The following is a 19,910-nucleotide window of genomic DNA, read 5'->3' as shown; positions in this document are numbered from 1 at the left end:
AAGTATAGCGGTATTTAATGGTGTTTGTACTGCCAGTGTGTATGATGAGAAATGGCCTGTAAATGACTTGAGTTAAGATATGTTTCGGACTGTGGGAGGCATGTTTCATGCTAACGCTAACAATAGCCAAACAAGCATGTCACGTGTCCTATGTTTACCGCTAACCACAGGAATCAGCTCCGTCTTTCAGCAATGTGCCTCTTACGTTATATAATCCAGGTTGACCGCAAACTAAAAGTTTTTTTCTTGTTTGTTTAAAACAGGGTTGATGTCACTGGACATCGGGGACACAGACGAAACACTACTGCCTGTGGTGTGCAGCTCACCTTCCCCAGGAATACCATCCTCCTCATCCTCAGCTTCGTGTAACAGACCAGGTAGTCAATGTTAAAGGCAGAATTTGTAGGATTTCACGGCAATTCTTTCCAACGCCAGGTGGCAGTAATAAATAAAACACAACTCGGTCACCTCCACAAACCACCACAGGGTGGCAGTAATGAGTAATACTCCTCACCCCTCCCACCCCCACTTCACACAGCAGCGCCACTTTCTTCTCCACCGTCCACAAGACTTATTTAGGAGCTGAGATGGCATCCAGTTTTTCAACTCCAAGTGAACCAGTAAGTAACTGTTTAAACAAGTTCTGCCTCACGCTGAAAATTGTAATTTACTATGTTGTTTGCGAAGTAGTACATGTTAAAATTGCAATGTAGCATTATGGAATAAACAATGCTAGTAAATGAGGCAAAGCTATGTGATTAGCTATCTAGGTGCTAGGTTAATTATAACGTTATAAATGTTTGCGAATATTCAGCTAATATTAGACTGACTTAGACTAACAGAGAGTGACACGATAACACGATGCAGAATTTCCAGGTTTGAATGTTATAGACATGTCAGTTTGTGCACTTGTGTTTTCAGAGTGACGAGGACGATGTGTCACAAAGTCTGCAGCGTTTGAGCCGAGGCAGGTCCGGTGGACGGTCGAGAGGACGAGCAAGAGGGTTCAGGGTACGAGGCAGAGGCCGAGGCCGAGGCCGAGGAACACGAGCTGCAGCTTCCAGCGCTGAGCACTCGGACAGAGTTGAACAGTATCGCCGTGACCGTTTGGCTGCCACACAGGTAAAATGCAGGACGCAGCTTCATGTTCAATGGTTTGTCAGGCTATCACTGATTAAAAATATACTTAAAAAAAGTCCATATTTTCACAAATATTGCAATAACTAATAATGCTACATATATTTCATGTATTATTTCTTGTTGCAACGTAAATACGTTTTTATGTGTAATTTATGGATGTACTTATTCTTAGTATTTGAACTTTTTGCTTTGACAGTCAAACCATTTAATCAGATACTATAGTAATATTTAAAATTTATCTCTATACAGAATAGGGAGACACAGGCCTTCACTAATAAATCAAATCTTTTACTTGGCTTTACACTTTGTTTTCAAATAATAAATAAAATTAGGCTCCACTTTTATAACTAATCTTTTTTTTATACCTTGCAGAGACTTCTTGATGACATGACTGCTGAGGACCTAAGAAGGCTTGCATCACAGCTCGTCGAAAGGCAACCAGGCCTGATTTTTGATCTTCTGTTGCAACAGAGCAATTCAAGCGTCTCAGAGGCAGCAGGAGTCCCAGGAAAGCCCTGGTGTACTTGTGGGTTATGCAGGGAGATGCCAACTGACAGGGAGAGGATCTGCTGTGGTCAGACACCAGCTAATTGCATCAGCAAGCTACCTCATTTTACCCAATATTGCCTTGATGAAGGATATCTTAGGATACATAGGCATTATCGAGAGGATGTGACAGCACTTGGCCATGCAACAGAGCCAGGTGATGACAACAGGCAGTACCGGTATGCCGCCTATAGGCATTTCATATTATGGAAGCACGGCTCCCTGGGAGCAGGAAATCGGCGTGTCATCCCCAGTTGTTGTGTGTGGGCTATTAGAGAAAAGTTTCCTGATCCACACAGACAGTACACTGGTTTTGTTCCTGGCATATGATTGTGTTTTTAGGTAAACTGCAAATTAATAACAAATCTGTGAAATTTTATAGATTGTACATAATTATTGTATAATTTCTGTTCACTTCTAACTTTGTATTTTGTTTTTCATTTATGTATAGTTATATAACTTAATTTGGGATAGTTTGTTTTTATTCATACCTTTTTGATTAAAATAAACTCAGATTTACATGTTTTACCTCGTTATTTCAATCACGTAATAATATAAATAGTTGTACAGTGGGATGTGACTGCAAAGGAACAAGACAAATGTTTATTACAATTTAACTGCAAAAAATAGATAAATATAACTGATGTAACAGCAGCAATACACAGTATATACACAACAAAAACCCCATAGACCAAAGCCTATCTACAAAAAAAAGCCACATATCCATACAAAGGATGTGAAAGTTTGATTGCACAACAGATATTCAATCCTTCTTGACGATGTTTTATCTGTGGCAAACACCGACTGAATACACATCCACTTTTTTTGTTCATTACAGTTATGGAAATAATTATTAGATGCAGTAATGGGGATGAGGGGGCAGATTTTGTGACCTAAGCATCAGATGTTTGCTTTTTGGAGACCTTGGCCATGACCTTCTGCTGTCACTGGAGCAGATCAGTCTAGTGTGGAGTTGCTGGGATGAGAATCATCTCCACACGTGAGAGCATGGTCCTCGGAGGGAAAAGGCTGGAATACTTCCTCTGGGTTGGCAGATGAGGTCCTGAATCAAGTGTGGGACTCCGAGTCTTGTTCATCAGAGAGGAGGAATGGAGCAGGAGCTCGTCAGCATCTGCTATGGTGTAGATTCTGCATCTGCAGACGGCTTTCTGCTCTGTGTTGGTCGTCATCGTAGGTCTGAAACATCCTTATACAGAAGGAGGATTGGTGTTGAATTCTGGACCTGATGAACAAAACAGTTTAACAAAGTTTAGCAAAGCAGTGTATCAGACGCACTGTGCCTTGTATATTTGAGTCTTTAGTTGCAAAAAGTTAACTCATCATTTTGAAATAATGTCAATGTAAATTCACAATTTAGTGTTGAAAAGATTTGGTGGGGGATTATTGTACTTTTATTTTTGTTGGTGTGATGGTGACAATTGCCACAGGTTGTCTAGTCAGATTAACAGGCCAAGGATGTTTATCAAGAATATTTATTTACAAGTATCCATCCGCGATTGACCCAGAAGTAATTAAGACAGCCGTGTTTGACACGGCAGTGATTTATTCCAAAGAGCACACATTAGAGTAAATGTACATGAAAGTGTCCCTAAAATGGTCCCGAGTACTCTCTTCTCATCAGCTTAAGAAAACTTAGGTGCATAACAGGAGTGAGAGTGAAGAAGGACAGAGGACTGGGGGTGGGGAGGTCTACCATGATTGGCTATGTGGCTGCTGAGGTGTTGCCGAGGTAATTGTGGGGGATCGTAGGAGTTCAAAGGTAAGGATATCAATGAGAGTGCCTTTGTGACAATCCCACTGTAGTGCCGCTTGAATAGCTTGTGGCCACATCCAGGACGGGGAGTTTCTCTTTGGCACCTTGAAAGTTAACCTGCACTGAAGCTTTATCTACATGACTTTTTGGAGATCTGCAAGTTCTGAACAAGTTTTTGGCTGAATATGACCTGACATATATCATCTGAAAGAAATTACATCAGTTTTTCTCTTTCAATTTCTTTGGTTTTGCTATTTAAAATTATGCGTTGACAATTGTAAGATGTTTTGAGGTTTTTGCTTCAAACTACTGACAACATTTCGGCCAATTCACATTAAATAGATTTCTACAGTTTTTACTTACGGAAAATAAATGACAATAACAAGCAAGTGGAAACTTAAGACTCATGCTAATTAAGATGCTGGCTTTCATTTTTAAATACCACAACATTTTAGTTTCAATTTGTGAAAAGTAAGGAATCAGCATTTGGTGCATAAGTAATGTTTAATTTCAACATTGGTGCATTTGCTAATGTTTTTCACTGGTTTCTCCTAATGTTGGGTGAATTAATACCTCTAATGGCACAAATGTTGTCATTTACTTTGCCATGTGTATAACAAAGCAAAAAGATATATATAATTTCATGTAGCACATGCCCATGACTGGTCTAAGCTGTATACTGTTTTATAATTCAGACAATGTAGGTAAAAGTAAAATGTTATTACCGAGGCCCCTTTTCACTTGTGTTTGTACAAGTTCTTCAACGGATGGGGGAGATACAGGTGGAAGTCGACCGAGCTTGCGTGGATCATCTGGCCTCAGTGTCCGTGTTCTTGGCATGCCTTTATCTGCTTCCAATCTACACTTCACTACCTCAGTCTGCAGCGCTTGAATGTAGCCATATGTTTTTGGTGTCTTCAATGCATAAACGCTATAACGTTTTGCATTTTTTCTGAAAATCCGTGTGTACCTGTTACACAGAAAATATGCTGATTACTATTACTAAAATATTTATTTCTTTATGAAAGAATTTTGGTTGATGTTTCCATCACAGATAATGTCAGTAATTGTGCTGCTTACATGTTGGAGCCATCTGCTCTCTGTCTTGTTGGCCGACCAAGATGGAAGTTGTAGTCCAGGGCAGCCAGAATAACACGGGCTTCATAGACTGGAGGAGTGAAAGCAAAACGCTTGCTTGCATACATGAGGACGTGGTTGTGAAAACTCTCCAAGTCAGCTGTAGATCTATTGAAGTTAAAAAAAAAATTTAAAAAAGAGATACACACATACATACAAAGTACTGAGATATTAAATTTTAAAACACAGAAACCTACCTAAAACGCAAGTACTTATGGATATCCTTCAGCCACCGCTTCTTCAGAACAATATCCACAAGCGCCTCATGAACCTTTGAATCTTTCTCTATCCACTCCTTTTGGGCTTCCTCTATTGGACCATGTTGACACTGGCCAGTTGCCCACTCATGCTCATTGCATACGTGGTGGATTATTCCAACCCACAGTATCTATATATAAAAAAAAAAATTTTTTAATCCATTCAATATAATAGTAAATTACCTTTTATTTTCTAATGTGATTTTTATGTGACACTTACCAAGAACTCTTCAAAGTTTTCTGCTTTTTTGCAACACCACCAAAAGTGATTTACAATGTCCTTTAGCCATAGTAGTAGAGCCGACTGTTCCTTTATCTTGGCAGCCTGAATGGAAACAGTGCAGGTCAAATGAATCCTGGTAACACACCTATACATAATCTTGTTCATCTGATGCAATATCACTTTTTATTACTAACTGCAGCGATTTTTTTGGCCAGGTTTTTAGCTCCATGCCACATGTCAAGACTGTGATTTATTCCATGTCCCTTATACCTCCCCTTTTCAGGATCTGTAATGCAGTACACAAAGAAAGACACATTATTGTAGCCCAACATAAGCCTAGATATATGCAAGAGCTGAGTGTTGGAGAATGTAGTTGTGTTGCTTCTGCGTCAGAATTTTGTGTGCTGGTTATGTTTCAGAATCATGTTTTATTTTGGCATAGTGAGTTTGCACACACACATGGAGCTATGTACAATGTGAGAACAGGCAGTGCAATATTGCAGTGCGAGCAGTGAAAGAGCTATATCAACTGTCCAGTAGCGACGGTGGTGGGAAAGAAAATGTTCCAGTGTATGCTGGTTTTGGTCTGGAGGGATCTGGTGCGCCTAACCACAGGGCAACAGTTCAAATACCTCCTACAAAGTGAATTATTCTTTGTGGAATAAATACATTTATGTGAACCTGAATGTACAGATGTTGCTGAAAACTCACCCATGACAGCACTAATCTGTGAGTGGGCATCTGTACAGATTTCCACCAGCTTCACCTCAGCCATAAGCTGATCAACTGTTCGAATGAAGGCCTCCTTTTCCATAACAGTTGATCTTCTGTCGGTCTGTCTCTTATCTACAGTTACAACACTGATGATCTCCCGTGTATCATTCTCCATTGCAGTGTAACTGCAGTATTGTGCACAATGTCCTGGAGTGTCATTCCTCCCGTCAGCTAGAAATGTAGGAGAAGTTAGACAACCAAAAAAATAAATAAAACAAATTATATATATATATATATATATATATATATATATATATATATATATATATGTGTGTGTATGTATATGTATATGTGTGTGTATGTATATGTATATATATATATATATATATATACACACACATACACATATATATATATATATATATATATATATATATATATATATATATAAACACACACACACACACATATATATATATATATATATATATATATATATATATAAACAAAATTTAGATGTCAAGAATAGCCATTTCTTACCAAGGACCACAACATCTTTTCTCTGCAGTTTAGCTATGGCTTCAGCCCTTTCTGCATCCAGTAACTTTTAACTGTGTCGACACAGTATGTGTCTTGGATGGAAAAGAATGTTCCTCTTCCAACCATTCCCATGTTCATGAACTTGAAGAGTAGTGCTACTTTGTTGTAATTGTTTCCAGACAACAAGATGTTTGTTGAAGGCATGAAGTCACCAGCCTGCATCCCAAATTTCATTACAGGCTGTGAAACCCATTGCCACACAAGATGTCCATCAGCACAGATCTAACAAAGACAAAAAAATAATTTCAATATAAGACAATAACGCAATCTTTGGAAGGCTTTTTTCACTTTCGACAGCGAATCAATTATCAATCTTGTGTATAATAGGAATCCCTCACCCATTCTAAAACACTTGCTGTGCCTCTCTCTTTGATGTGGACTCTGTATGGTGGGCACTGCTGACATACTTCACCCGTCTCTTTCAATTTGGCACACTTTTGAACTGGCAAAGTTACAAAAGAAGCCAGGTGCCTCAAGCATTCCTCATAAATGATGGACGCTTTAGCTCCTACAATATGTTCTGCCGTCTTTACTTGGGGGAGCCTGAGATCACATGCCGAGTCACTGTATGTGCACGTCTCTGGAACAGGATCCAGTTCTGGGATCAAGTCATGCACCGTCTCATCCAAACCAATTACTGGAAGTTTGTCGAGGGATGGAACCTGATTCAAAGCGCCTCCGAATCTGTTGGAGGAAAGACAACATATCTGTCAATGTTGTGATTGCCAATACATTTCAATCATCTAATTTTGACCACGTTAAAAGCCATAGTTGCATGGTGGCATGGAAAACACACTTGATAGAAAGTGAGGGCATATCCTCTTCATCTCCGATGTCCATTTCCTCCGTTTGTATAGGCCTTTCAAGGGGAGCGTCACCAGCCCAGTCAATTCTAATGAGATTCACAAAACATTCAGAAAACACAATGTAATTACTAGCACACGTTACAATTCCCCACAATGAAGAAAAATACCAAATTCATACTCACACGCTATTTCTCAGATCATTGATGGCTCCTTCATCAACATGTTGTTCATCATCAATGCTCATCTCAGTTAGGCTTGAGAAAACATAAATAACATCATTATAAATGAGAAATCATCAAGGGGAGTATTTGGTTCAACTGCCATTGACTAGACTTTACCTCCATTCAAGTTCAGCCAATCCATGAGGCTTTGTTGTGTCTGCTTTTGCAAGTTCCGATGTTGCCTTGTCTCCTTGCCTTAGGAATTAAAAAATGCAATTATGATACAGTGCATAAACAGTGTGTGCACCTATAACAACTTGCAATTCACATAATATCAAGACTTTAAAAAGTGACTGATGGAATATTTATAACATGTTTGCAGCCTGGTGACACATTAGCTGCAAACTCTTATCTCTTCCATTTTGGGTCAGTGTCTACCTACATGCAATGATTCATCGGTATATGCCCAGTATTAATGGAGAAATTAATTTCACAAACAGATAGACAGGGGTGAAAACATCCTGGTAAATTCAAATTATATGAAGATGATATACATCTTGTGTTACACTTACTCGTCTGTATCACTTGATGCAATGCTTGATATGGTGTCTGCGTGCCAAACACCTCTCTTCATTGGCGTTGATGTTTGAGGACCTTTTTCAAATCTTATAAAAAAAAAGGAAACAGAAATGACTGACTAAAGTAGATAGAATGTTTCTGCACTTCACAAAAAAGTGACATACTGTAAATAATAGTGCAAGTTAGCAGATGTCTCAATGTCAATTCCGTTTTGAAATAACAGAAAATGTGAACAACCAAGCAAGCAAATCTCATTTCTGCCATAAGTAGATGTGAGTGTCAAGACGCGCAGTATGAATGTAGCTAGGACATACCTGCTGAGCCTGTGACCTCACGTGTGACGCTTTGCACTAAGCATTTAGGAAAGTGAGATACACAGACCAAACCAAACTTTACTCAGGATGTATCCAGAGAAGGAAAAGGATGTGTGTTCATACAGTGAAAAAAAGTCTTTTGATAATAAAACACAGACACTGTGTTATGATCAAAACATTGACGGCATGTGATATATGCGCTCTGTCGCTCCAAGTTCCACCCTGATGCCACACGCATGATACGCGCACACACAGATGACCACACTTCCGTCAGCTGATAGAGAGCGCGTCGGAAAACACTTCAACCAGCCAAAACGTTTTTTACGCTCTCCTAGGAATATTGAAACAGTAGCGGGCCATCAAGGAGCAGTTCCAGTGTTAGTAGAGAACATCATGTCCATCACGCGAAAGTGCACTAGCGGAATTTGCCGTCATTGTAATAATTTCTGAGTTGTATTACAGCTTAAAATAGATCCAGGTTTCTTATTTGTGGGTTTTATTACATTTATTCCAGACCTGCGTGGTGTTGGATGTATTCATGCTTTTATCAAACCGGTTAGCCACTGCTGAACTTCTGCGAGAGACCTGTTCGCGGCCAGTGCAGGTCACGTGACACAGACCGGGGACAGCAGCAGTACAAACATCTTCACCTCTTATCCAGATTTTCTGCTTAATTTTTTTCTGACATATTAAAAGAATATTACATTAATGAAGAAAATACATGGATAAAGTCCAACATATACCATGTTTTACAATCAGTTTCTGTTTCCTTGCTTCTGGTCTGTGTCGTTCTTCGCCATATGAGATGTCTAACGTGCGGGCTGTAAGACCCCCTCCCCCTCCCCGCTTCTCTTGACTTTTTATCAATGTGTTTTTATACTCTGAGCTTGGGTAAGGAGGGAATAATAAAAAAAATGAATATACAGACAGTCGCACACAATAAATTGTTGGTCCATGGTCGCACATTGTTACATGTCATCGTCTTTCTTCGTTGTAGGAGAACTACCTTTGTAGTCATGACAACGCCTAACACGGCGGCTAATGGTCATATCACCGTTTATCTACAAGTTGAGGGACAATATAACATTTGTACTCACAGAACAACGTAACAGCAGGCTATACAACCGAGGAGGACCCATTAACCATAAAACTTAGCATCGAACCATTTTAATTACGACCTCTTGGTTACAGCTAACTGCTAACTGTGTGAAAGTTCATACTTACCGGTCGAGAAGAAATGTTGCCAACTCTGCATCAGACTTCAGTCCTTTGTTGTTACGAAGCTGTCTCCAGCGCGTGAAGGCGACGCCGATATTTATTCTAGTTTTCCCACGCTTCTGGTCATATAGCTTTTGTGACTCGTAGCGTACTTTTTTCTTCTTACCAGAAGCTAACTCTGGCGGTGATATTGGTCGCTTTGAAGTGGTTTCATCCATGCTTTATATCAAATAGACAAGCCAAGGTCGATTTGTCTAAACTTCTCTGGAAGCTCTGCTCTCACAAATTCACGTGAAGATTGGTGAGGCAATTCAGTCGAAACACTGCCACAGTGCGAAGCTCCACCTCTTCTTCCCTTTCTCTCAACTAATGTAGGAATCGCTTCTGAGCTGTATATTCGAGCTGCTCTGCTATAAATTGTCTTATACTCACTCTACTGGTGGAAAAAAGGTACTACAACTTTTACGGACCGTAAAAAGTTTAAAAAGAACCAATAACTTTGTAATTTCATAAAATATCACATATGAAATGATGGCAAATGACATGTTTTTAAACTTTCTAATTATCGTATTTGTTATTTTTTACATGAATTTATATTGAAAATCCTACAGATTCTGCCTTTAAGAACATGACCATCCACTAACAAAGTGCATTAAAGCCGCTTGTAATTCATTTCAGTCTTCTAGTTATAGTTAGTTCAGAACACCATTAAAGATATGCCTACATCAAAGTTGCTTTAACTTAAACATCTGAAAAACAGTCAGTAATGACCACTTACTGTATAATTCTTTTTATTGTAGAAACAAGCATCTGATTTTTAAATTGGTGTAATATCCTGCCATACTGTAAATATTATTTTTGATGCCTTACTATTTAAGTTTGTGTTCCCAACCAAGGTTATGGAACGTGATACTTGATACTGACCCTTTTTAATTTTTTGTGGTGAACAGGTAAACGGAAGCAGAACTCCAGCGCAGATGTGAGAACCAGGAGAAGTCAGAGGAGAAAGTGTAGGAAAACAGAGAAGATGAGCGGTTTTCCTCTGCTTTGCTGCAAAGCCTGCAACATGTGGAGGAGAGCAGTAATGCTGTGATCGGTCTGATGGGGTGCTTGGTGACTTTAATGGAGCAATTCTGCAAACACTAATCCTGCCCTGCTTTCGGTGTTTATATTTTTCTTCTATTTTTTCAATAAAAACCTTAACTCAAAGTATGGTGTTTTTGTACATATGTATTTGTTTTAAATAATGGCATACACATAAAAGATTAAAACCAAAGTCAGGGTGAACAGTCAAATCAGCTCATCTTTAAAAATAAATGTACACCATTAGATAGAATGCAATGATGCATGAACAATAGATGATATGCTAGACTGTTATTCCTCCTCATGGCTAAAATACTCAATTAAGGAAGCCTTGTGCCCGGAGACAAAAGAGAGGAACGCGGGCGGGTGTGCTTGCCCAGCTGAAGGCGAGGAGGCCTCCAATTCCAACTCTCTTCCTGGCCAACGTCCGCTCCCTGGACAACAAAGTGGACCTGTTGCGTCTGAGGCTGAGTGTTCACACAGAGATGAGGAATTGTGCTGTTTTCTGTCTCACGGAAACTTGGCTGAACCACAACATGCCGGACTCAGCCTTCCAGATCGACGGCCTGCAGCTGTTCCGTGCGGACCGCGACCACCGGTCGGGGAAGTCGAGAGGAGGAGGACTATGTGTGTACATAAACGAAGGTTGGTGTACAAACTGTGGACTGGTAAAAAGCCACTGCTCTGAGGTGATAGAACTTATGACGGTGAAATGTCGGCCGCACTATCTGCCTCGAGAGTTCACCGCGGTGTTCGTCACCATTGTTTACATCTCACCGGGTGCTAATGCTAACGAAGCGCTACAGGAGCTCCATGACACCATCAGCTCGCTGCAGACTGCGCACCCGGAGGCACTTTACGTGGTTGCGGGAGACTTTAACCACGTGAAACTGATGGACACTCTGCCCAGGTTTTACCAGCACGTCACCATTCCCACACGAGGGGACAACACTCTGGACTGTGTGTACACAAACATACGTGGTGCATACAGAGCTCTTCCTCGGCCCCATCTTGGCCTCTCTGACCACATCTCCATCCTGCTGGCGCCAGCTTACCGCCCCCTGCTGAGACGGATCAGGCCAACAAAGAAGACTGTCACTGTGTGGCCCAGTGATGCAGCCTCTGTGCTCCAGGACTGCTTCCAGTGCACAGACTGGCAGGTCTTCAGAGAGGCAGCTATGTGTGAGGGAGAGGTGGACCTGGAGGACTACACCTTCCTCGGCTTCATCTCCAAGTGTACTGATGATGTCACCACCACCAGGACAGTTACCTGCTATCCAAACCAGAAACCCTGGTTGAATGCTGAGGTGAGAGCTCTGCTGAAAACCAGGGATGCTGCGTTCAGGGCAGGTGAGGCATCAGCACTGAGAACGGCGAGAAAAGATCTGACGGTGGGTGTCAAGAGGGCCAAAGCAGCATACGCTCAGAAGATTCAGGGTCACCTCACCTCCAACGACCCCCGGAGCATGTGGATGGGCATAAAGTGCATCACAGACTACGACACCAAGGATGCACAATGTCCAAAGGACCCCTCCCTGCCAGACGAACTAAACAGGTTTTACGCTCGCTTTGAGGACCCTGACTCCCCCCCTCCCTGCAATAGACTAACACCACCACCTGGTGACACGCCCCTCTGTGTGTCCATTGCTGATGTGAGAAAGACCCTTAAAGGAATTAACCCCCGCAAAGCTGCTGGCCCAGACAACATCCCAGGGCGTGTACTGAAAGACTGCGCACACCAGCTGGCTGAGGTGCTGACGGACATCTTCAACACCTCACTATCACTGGCATCCGTTCCCACCTGTCTAAAGACTGCAACCATTGTCCCCGTCCCAAAGTGTCCCACAGTGACAGGCCTGAATGACTACCGACCCATAGCCCTGACCCCGGTAGTCATGAAGTGCTTTGAGAGGCTGGTTATGGCCCACATCAAAGACTCCATCAACGTCACAGTGGACCCACATCAGTATGCATACAGAAAGAACCGCTCCACTGATGACGCCATCTCATCAGTGGTCCACACAACCCTCACCCACCTGGAGAGCAGAAACTCATACGCCCGCCTGCTCTTCCTGGACTTCTCCTCTGCCTTCAACACCATCATCCCACAGACACTGGTCCAGAAGCTCTCCACCCTTGGTCTGAGTAACACACTGGGGAACTGGGTCCTGGACTTTCTGACCAACAGACCTCAGACTGTCAGGATCCATAACTCCACCTCCTCCTCCATCACCCTCAGCACCGGCTCTCCTCAGGGCTGTGTGCTGAGCCCCCTTCTGTTCACTCTGCTGACATATGACTGCTCGGCGAGACATCCCAGCTGTCATATAGTGAAGTTTGCAGATGATACAGCGGTTGTGGGACGCATCAACAACAACGATGAGTCGGAATACAGAGAGGAGGTGGAACACCTGGTGCAGTGGTGCAGAGAAAACAACCTCTGCATCAATGTGAAGAAGACCAAGGAGATGGTGGTGGACTTCAGGAAGGATAAGCGCCCTACTCCTCCCCTGCACATCGGAGGAGTAGCTGTGGAGGTGGTCTCCAGCTACAGGTACCTGGGTGTGCACATAACCAAGGACCTCACCTGGAACACCAACACTTCCCAGCTGGTCAGGAAAGCACACCAGCGCCTCTACTTCCTTAGGAAGCTGCGGCGAGCCGGACTAGGGAGCGCTGTCCTGAGGAGCTTCTACCGCTGCGCGGTGGAGAGCGTCCTCTGCACCTGCATCACCGTGTGGCACGGCAACTGCACCGCCGCTGAGAGGAGGGCTCTGCAGAGGGTGGTAAAGGCTGCACAGAGGATTATGGGGAGCAGCCTTCCCACCACCTCAGACCTCTACACAGCACGATGCAGGGGGAGGGCCCTCCGCATCATGAAGGACTCCACCCATCCAGCACATGGACTTTTCCAACCCCTCCCCTCAGGCAGGCGGCTGAGATGCATAAGGAGCAAGACCACCAGGTTCAGGAACAGCTTCTTCCCCGAAGCTGTCAGACTGCTGAACTCTTGCCATGCCTTGTAGACTCCTCCCCACCCTACCCCACCCTTCCCCACCCTACTTCCCCACCTCTGAACACCAGCCCAAACCCTGCTGCCCTGCCCCCATCCCCATCCTAAACTGAATCCACCCCCCCACTCCGACAAACAGACCTGCACTGCAAACACTTTACCCCCCCCAGGGGAGTTCCTGTCCACATGTTTACATGTTTACCTGCTGTCCATATAAGTGCAATATCACTAATATTAATATCAGAAATGTTATACTTTGGACTACCACTACCTCATGCACATACATACTTGCACATATTTATCTAGGCTGCACATGCAAACTGGGCTCTTTAGTGTTTACTGTTATTTTTATTTTTATTTTATTTAAAATTGTGCTGTTTATATTCTATTGTATTTAGCTTATATTCTATTTATATTTAGCCTATATTTCTATTTTTTTTTTTTTTTTTTTTTTTTTTCTCTTCATGTCTTATTTTATTTCACTTATTGCCCTCCTTCTTATGGCTCAAACCGGGACCTCAGTTCTAATTTCGTACCATAAACATGTAAATGTGAGCTGGTATGACAATAAAGTTCCTTGAATCCTTGAATCCTTGAATCCTAAAGCTGACCTGATGTCAGACCCTTCAACATTGGCATTGTCAGGTGTTGCTTGTCCTGAAGGCTGATGGTGATCCAGTAAGTCTGGGAACTCAATGTAATCGCCATGCTCCTCACAAATATTGTGGAGAACACAGCAGGTCATGGACATTTCCTTGCACAGCTCTAGTTTGCAGTCACTTCCTTTGAGAAGTGACCTCCACCTTCTTTTTAACCTCCCAAAAGCCATTTCCACAACTGACCGTGCACGGCTGATCCGGTAGTTGTAGGTTTGCTGTTCATGCTTAGGGGACACTCCCACCTGGATCTCATGCAGATATGCTCACTAGGGGGAGTATATCCTAAAATGATTACTTAACAAAAGGAATAAAGCAACAAGAAGAAGAAAATCTGGCTCGTTGTTTGGCCAGGACCAAAAACATCTTGTTCACCACCAGTAAACAATACATTTATTCAGTCTGGTTTCTGGTTTTACTGTGGTGTTCCAACCTGATCCGGTTTTCACCAGAATGTGTCCAGTATGAGCAACAGGAGACAGCCTGATATCCACCATGATGGTCCATTCATGAGGCACTCTACCTCATTTCCTCTCATTGCTTCACAGACCCAGAACTATAGCGGGGGGAGGACTAACTTTTTTATTTTCCACCACTTTAAATTTTAAAAGTACAGGGGGTCCGTGAGGCTTTGTCTGGATAGAGCCTCAAAATTAAACTTGCATTTACTAAATAAAATAATCTAAGCATACTGACAGGACCATCAAAATTTGCACTACAACACTTTCAAACACACATCCTTAATTAAAAATAACCTGTGCATCCCACCCACTTTGGTCTGTGCACTGTGTGAATTAGTGAGGCCAGCTAGCAGTGTTAGTGCAGTGATGCCCATCCTGGTAACCTCGTTTGTCATTAAGCTTGTCTGAGAAACGTCAAAGTGCAGAAGTCTCGTCCCAAACATAAAAAAAAGCAAGTGCACAAGTGCTTGTGTGTTTCATGCAACTGCAGGAACAACTGTGTGGACAGCTGACCAATGTGTTTTGGATTAAAACAGCATATCTTGCGGACATGCTTGCTGTCTACGATGAGACAAACAAGTGGATGCAAGGTCCAGAGTCAGTTCGCAAGCTGGATTTCAGAGTTCCCAAAACTAAAACAGTTTCCTTTGCTAATGAAACAAACAGGCAGCACAGCGAGCTGATTCAGGAAGATGATTCAGGAAGACATTAAGTTTGCTGACATTGATGCGCACTTATCAAAAGAATCGTGGGTCATGGACCCATCGCTTCCAGCTTTGAGGACATGGAATACCTTGACTGTGAAGATAAGCTCGCAGACCTTCAAGCTGATTCAGTATCAAGGAGATATTTTGAGTAGCGCAGATACAAAACATTTTGGATTGTCATAGTTGCGCCCAAACTGGCCAAACACACAATTTTGAAGGTTACTCAACTCATTTCTTCCATTTAGCACGACATACCTGTAGGAGGCAGCCTTCAGCAGCCTTTTAACTATAAAAGCTAAAGCTCGTAACAGGCTCGATGTCCACGACTTTAGATTGGCTTTCACCAACATCACCTCTGACATCTCATTCCTGGTTAGGGAAATGCAAGCGCAAGGTGGACAATACTTATTTCAAGGACAAAAAGTGACTGGTCTTGTGTTGTTACTTTATACTTTACTTTATATTACTTTATAGCCTGTGTGTAACTGTGTTCATAAGACGTGCTAGGAAGTCCCGTTTCTGGCTGACCAATCTCCTCCTGCTAATCACAGATTATATTTTAGGTGAAAGATTTTTGTTCACATGCCTGCTCTGTTACCTCTTATAGAAAAAAAGTTAAACTTACGCTTTTTTTTCAGCACAGTGTTAAGGTCCCTTATTAAAGGTAAAACAGATAAAATCAGTAGCTCTTCATGCTGACATTGCAGTTCATTTGTCCAGTCTTTTGTGTTATATGTTTCATACACCAGTAACCCAGATGGAAGAACAAAGCTCACACAGACGCACATGCCTACCATGGCTGTCACTACATACACAGAAATAGTTTAATCACACTAACCATGGACTGTGATGTTATTTCTTTTAATAATAAAAATTCAAACTTTAAGATTATATATATGTGTAAATTGTTTGTGGGAGAGGGTGATTTGGCTTTTTGCATTAGGGGGTCCTCAAGGAAAAAAGGTTGGGAACCAATAGCCCCTTTCAGACTGTAGGAACCTTTTGCAGTTCCTATAACCTTTTCGGGAACCAGGCCATTTTGTCGCGCATTTGGACATATAGAAACTAGGAGCCAAAGCCCTCAGTTCCTAGAACCATTTTAGCTCCGACTCCGAGGCAGGGTCTTTTCGGGGTTCTATAGGAACCCTCATGACGTAGGTGTTTCGTGAGTGGTAGCTACGCCCCTTGCCAGATTTCCGCATCTTGTGTCCCCGCCACATTTACAAAATGCAGTTGCACATACAGACAAAATTAAGAACAGAGCAAGCGATAAATGGACCGACGAGGAGGTCGAAGCTCTTCTGACCGTCTACGCCACAGAGGATTTTCAGAGAGGTTTTGAAGGTTTGCAGAGAAATATAAAAGTATTTGTGATGATCAGTTCTCAGTCAGAGAACGCAGGGATTTATCATAACACGAAGCAGCGCATGGAGAAAACTCACACAAGACAACAAATAAATTAAGATCCACAACAACCGGAGTGGGACGAACCAAAAAACCAGTAAATGATTTGACACCTTGGACCACCGACATGTCTACTCAGGCAACGCCGCAGCAAATGACCCCTGCGTGCGGGTTCTGGAGGTGATCATCCGCAGTGAAAACACTGCAAACTCAGAGGAGTTTGAAGGTTAGTAAACAGGACAAGAAGTATTAAAGCTTCTGTATTGACCTAAGAGTTGTAAATAGAACAGCTTTAATGCACATAAAAATATCTGTTCTTGATTTAATAGAGATAACAAGTCAAATGTGAACAGGGCATATATGCTTATATATGGATACTGGTTTAAAAGGAAAAGGGTGAACTGACAGAGCCACACAGAACTGATTGTAACAGCAGACTCAGTCATTTTAGTGGAACCTAAACTTAATTTTTTAATTTCATTTGAAATGACTGCTAGCACCAGCCAGCTGCCAGCACCCTCTGCCATCCCTGGACCTGGTAAAAAAAAAAAAAAAAACATTCTATTGCATTGCACAGGCATCTTGTTGAGTTTTTATATCACGGTTCAAAATATTTTATTATAGTTGATGTGTTAAGTATCTGTCTCCACCCTCCCTGTTTGTTCCATGAAATAGAAAAAGGGCCGACTCTCTTCTGGCTGCTGTGCAGGACCAGCTGTTAGATGCTGAACAGCGATGCAGCTTCAACATGCTGCAGGTCTTCTAGGAACAGAGCAGCGGCTGGACGGGCAGAACTGAAGCCAGCAGAGATCTATGATGGAGGGTCTCTGGGTGGACTGGACAGGATGGCAGGAAAAGCCAAAGCGATATACATCATCATATACACACATGTAAATAGTTATTTCTGCACGGCTGTATTCACTATAAAAATAAATGACTTTGTAAAGAGTCTGAAGTTTTCAGTTTTTGTCAGATGTGGTTTGGCCACATCTATGAAATTTTAGCTAATAAAAATATTAAGTAGTTATTTACCATTAATAGCTATGAAATATTAAATAATCCATCTTTACTCACTATAGTTTAAGTCTTTATCCTGGGGTGTGCGTTACATTTCAATTTATCAACTTTTAAAATGCAGCACAGGATGAAGTTCATCATGTTTAACGAAGGTCCAGCATCAAATACTTGTGGACACTTATAAAAGTCGCTTTGGAGAAAATAGTCTGCTAAATGACTGTAGAAAAGTACACACTTGTAAACATTTCACCACCCCGTACTACATTTTAACCCTCATGTACTGCTAGTTTTGTGTGACTGTATCTCCTCATAATTCTAGACCATAAATCAGTCAGAAACAGCCCCCCAGTGACGGATTTCTCCTCCACCTTCTACTGATGATTCCATAAAACACACAAAGCTTAAAAGCAGGTGATGAGATCTTTATTTTGCACATAACAAAAAAGAACAAATGATACATTTTCTATGGAACGTTTTCTCTTTAAATGTGTACATCATGTATACATGTATGTTCTGTCTGTTGAACTTCCACAACATGATGCTTATTATGAAGAGGTGTGTAGTGACTTGTTGAAGGCACAAGGTAAAACATCAAGGCTGCAGCTCTCCAACTCCTTCAGTATCTGCAGCAGGTGGTTGTGTCCATCCTCTCCAGTGCAGCTTCAGGCAGGCACAGATGGACTGAAATGTCTCCCTGGACATACAGAAATTCTCTACCCACTGCTTATTGTAAAACTGGGAACAACCTTTTCCCACCATCATCAGCTTTGCTCCGGACCAGCACGACGGTGAGGAGTGTTGCTCAATGAGCTGCAGCAACGTCTGAAATGCAAACAGAACACGAGTTACAATAAACCCGCCGCCTGAAATATTTACTTATTGTAATCTGCTCAACACAGACAGTAGAAAACCGTCGTATACAATCGGTGCATGTTTAATAAGTTAAACTTACATGTCCTCTCCTCTGACTGCGGCGCTCTGCTTGCCTTTTTTCCTCCATGAAACGGAGAAATATTGCCTGACACTGGATTCCTCATCTCTGGACTCTCTATGTGCATTTCCAGCCTCAACATTAGACGCCTGATTTTATCTTCCATCAGTAACATCTCCGTCAAGCCGACATGAACATGGCGATCGCTTCGCTCTCCATATTAGCTTGGTGGTGTTACTCTGTCTTGTTTTTAGCGGGTTTTGTTTTGTTGTTATGTGGCGCTAAAGTCACACGTCACTGTCACAGACGGTTGCATCACATCGGTCCCGCTACCGCCCCCAACTCATGTGCGAATTCAACATGAAACAGTTCCCCTGGGGAAGGTAGTTTCTAGAACAAGAACAGTTATTAGAACTGCGTTCTTAGAACTTCTCTGTCCGAATGTGCCTACTGTCTTAAAAGAAGGCGGTACCTACCCTGTCAATAGCGATATGTTGATCAGATCCAGTCCACATGTGTTAACTAAGGAAAAACAGGACAGGAGAGAGACCGTCCAATCAGAAACCAGCTTCTACAGACATCTCTAGAGCTGCTGTGAATGAGACATCATCGATAGAGGGAAGGACATCATGGATTTGAAGAAAGTCATGAAGTTATCCCAACTGAGAGGTAAAGGAATACATGGCTCAACAGCACTATGGCTCTTGGTTGGCCTGGCTACAGAGTTGAAGAGGAGCCTGGACTTTTTCTTGTTCTCCTCTATCAATGATGAATAATCATCTGTTCTAGCCTTATGCAGGGCTATCTGAGCTACTAAACGTTCTAATGGCCCTTTCCCACTAGGTGAGGAGGGGCCAGTGCTAAGTGGGTACTAGTGGGAAAGGGCCATAAGCGAGACTCTTCTAGACCAGATGAAGCCATTTCCTTTCTAATCGCCTTGAATGTCTGTTTCAAAGCTTGTAGCTGGGAATTGAACCTCCAAGCTTCTTCTGATGGGTTCACTTCTTTTTTAGAGGAGCAACATTGTTTAGTGTTGTTCACATTAAAGCTGTTGTACTGTCAACAAGTTGATTAGCCTGTGTCAGAGTAGAGCTCGGATGGATGTTCTCTGCCTATTTTGTAGAAAATAATGGTGGTCTTCCTCACATCTGATGTGTCTATCAAACTAG

At 42.2% G+C, this 19,910-nt stretch overlaps 1 protein-coding gene across 1 annotated transcript; it reads right to left on the bottom strand.

Moving 5' to 3' along the window:
- Positions 1-2,516: 2,516 nt before the first annotated feature.
- Positions 2,517-6,376, bottom strand: LOC121637540. The gene is made up of 8 exons (XM_041981760.1): positions 6,332-6,376; positions 5,789-6,022; positions 5,272-5,363; positions 5,075-5,179; positions 4,795-4,985; positions 4,541-4,705; positions 4,186-4,430; positions 2,517-2,929 (listed from the first exon to the last, which is right to left on the bottom strand). Exons 2-8 carry the CDS (start codon positions 5,964-5,966, stop codon positions 2,895-2,897), a joined length of 1,011 nt encoding a protein of 336 aa, XP_041837694.1. The 5' UTR covers positions 5,967-6,022; positions 6,332-6,376; the 3' UTR covers positions 2,517-2,894.
- Positions 6,377-19,910: the final 13,534 nt, after the last annotated feature.

The sequence above is a fragment of the Melanotaenia boesemani genome, chromosome 3, assembly GCF_017639745.1.
Source record: "Melanotaenia boesemani isolate fMelBoe1 chromosome 3, fMelBoe1.pri, whole genome shotgun sequence".
Lineage (NCBI taxonomy): Eukaryota > Metazoa > Chordata > Actinopteri > Atheriniformes > Melanotaeniidae > Melanotaenia > Melanotaenia boesemani.
The sequence above is the reverse complement of the archived record's forward strand: the minus strand, read 5'-3'. Positions and strand labels throughout refer to the sequence as shown.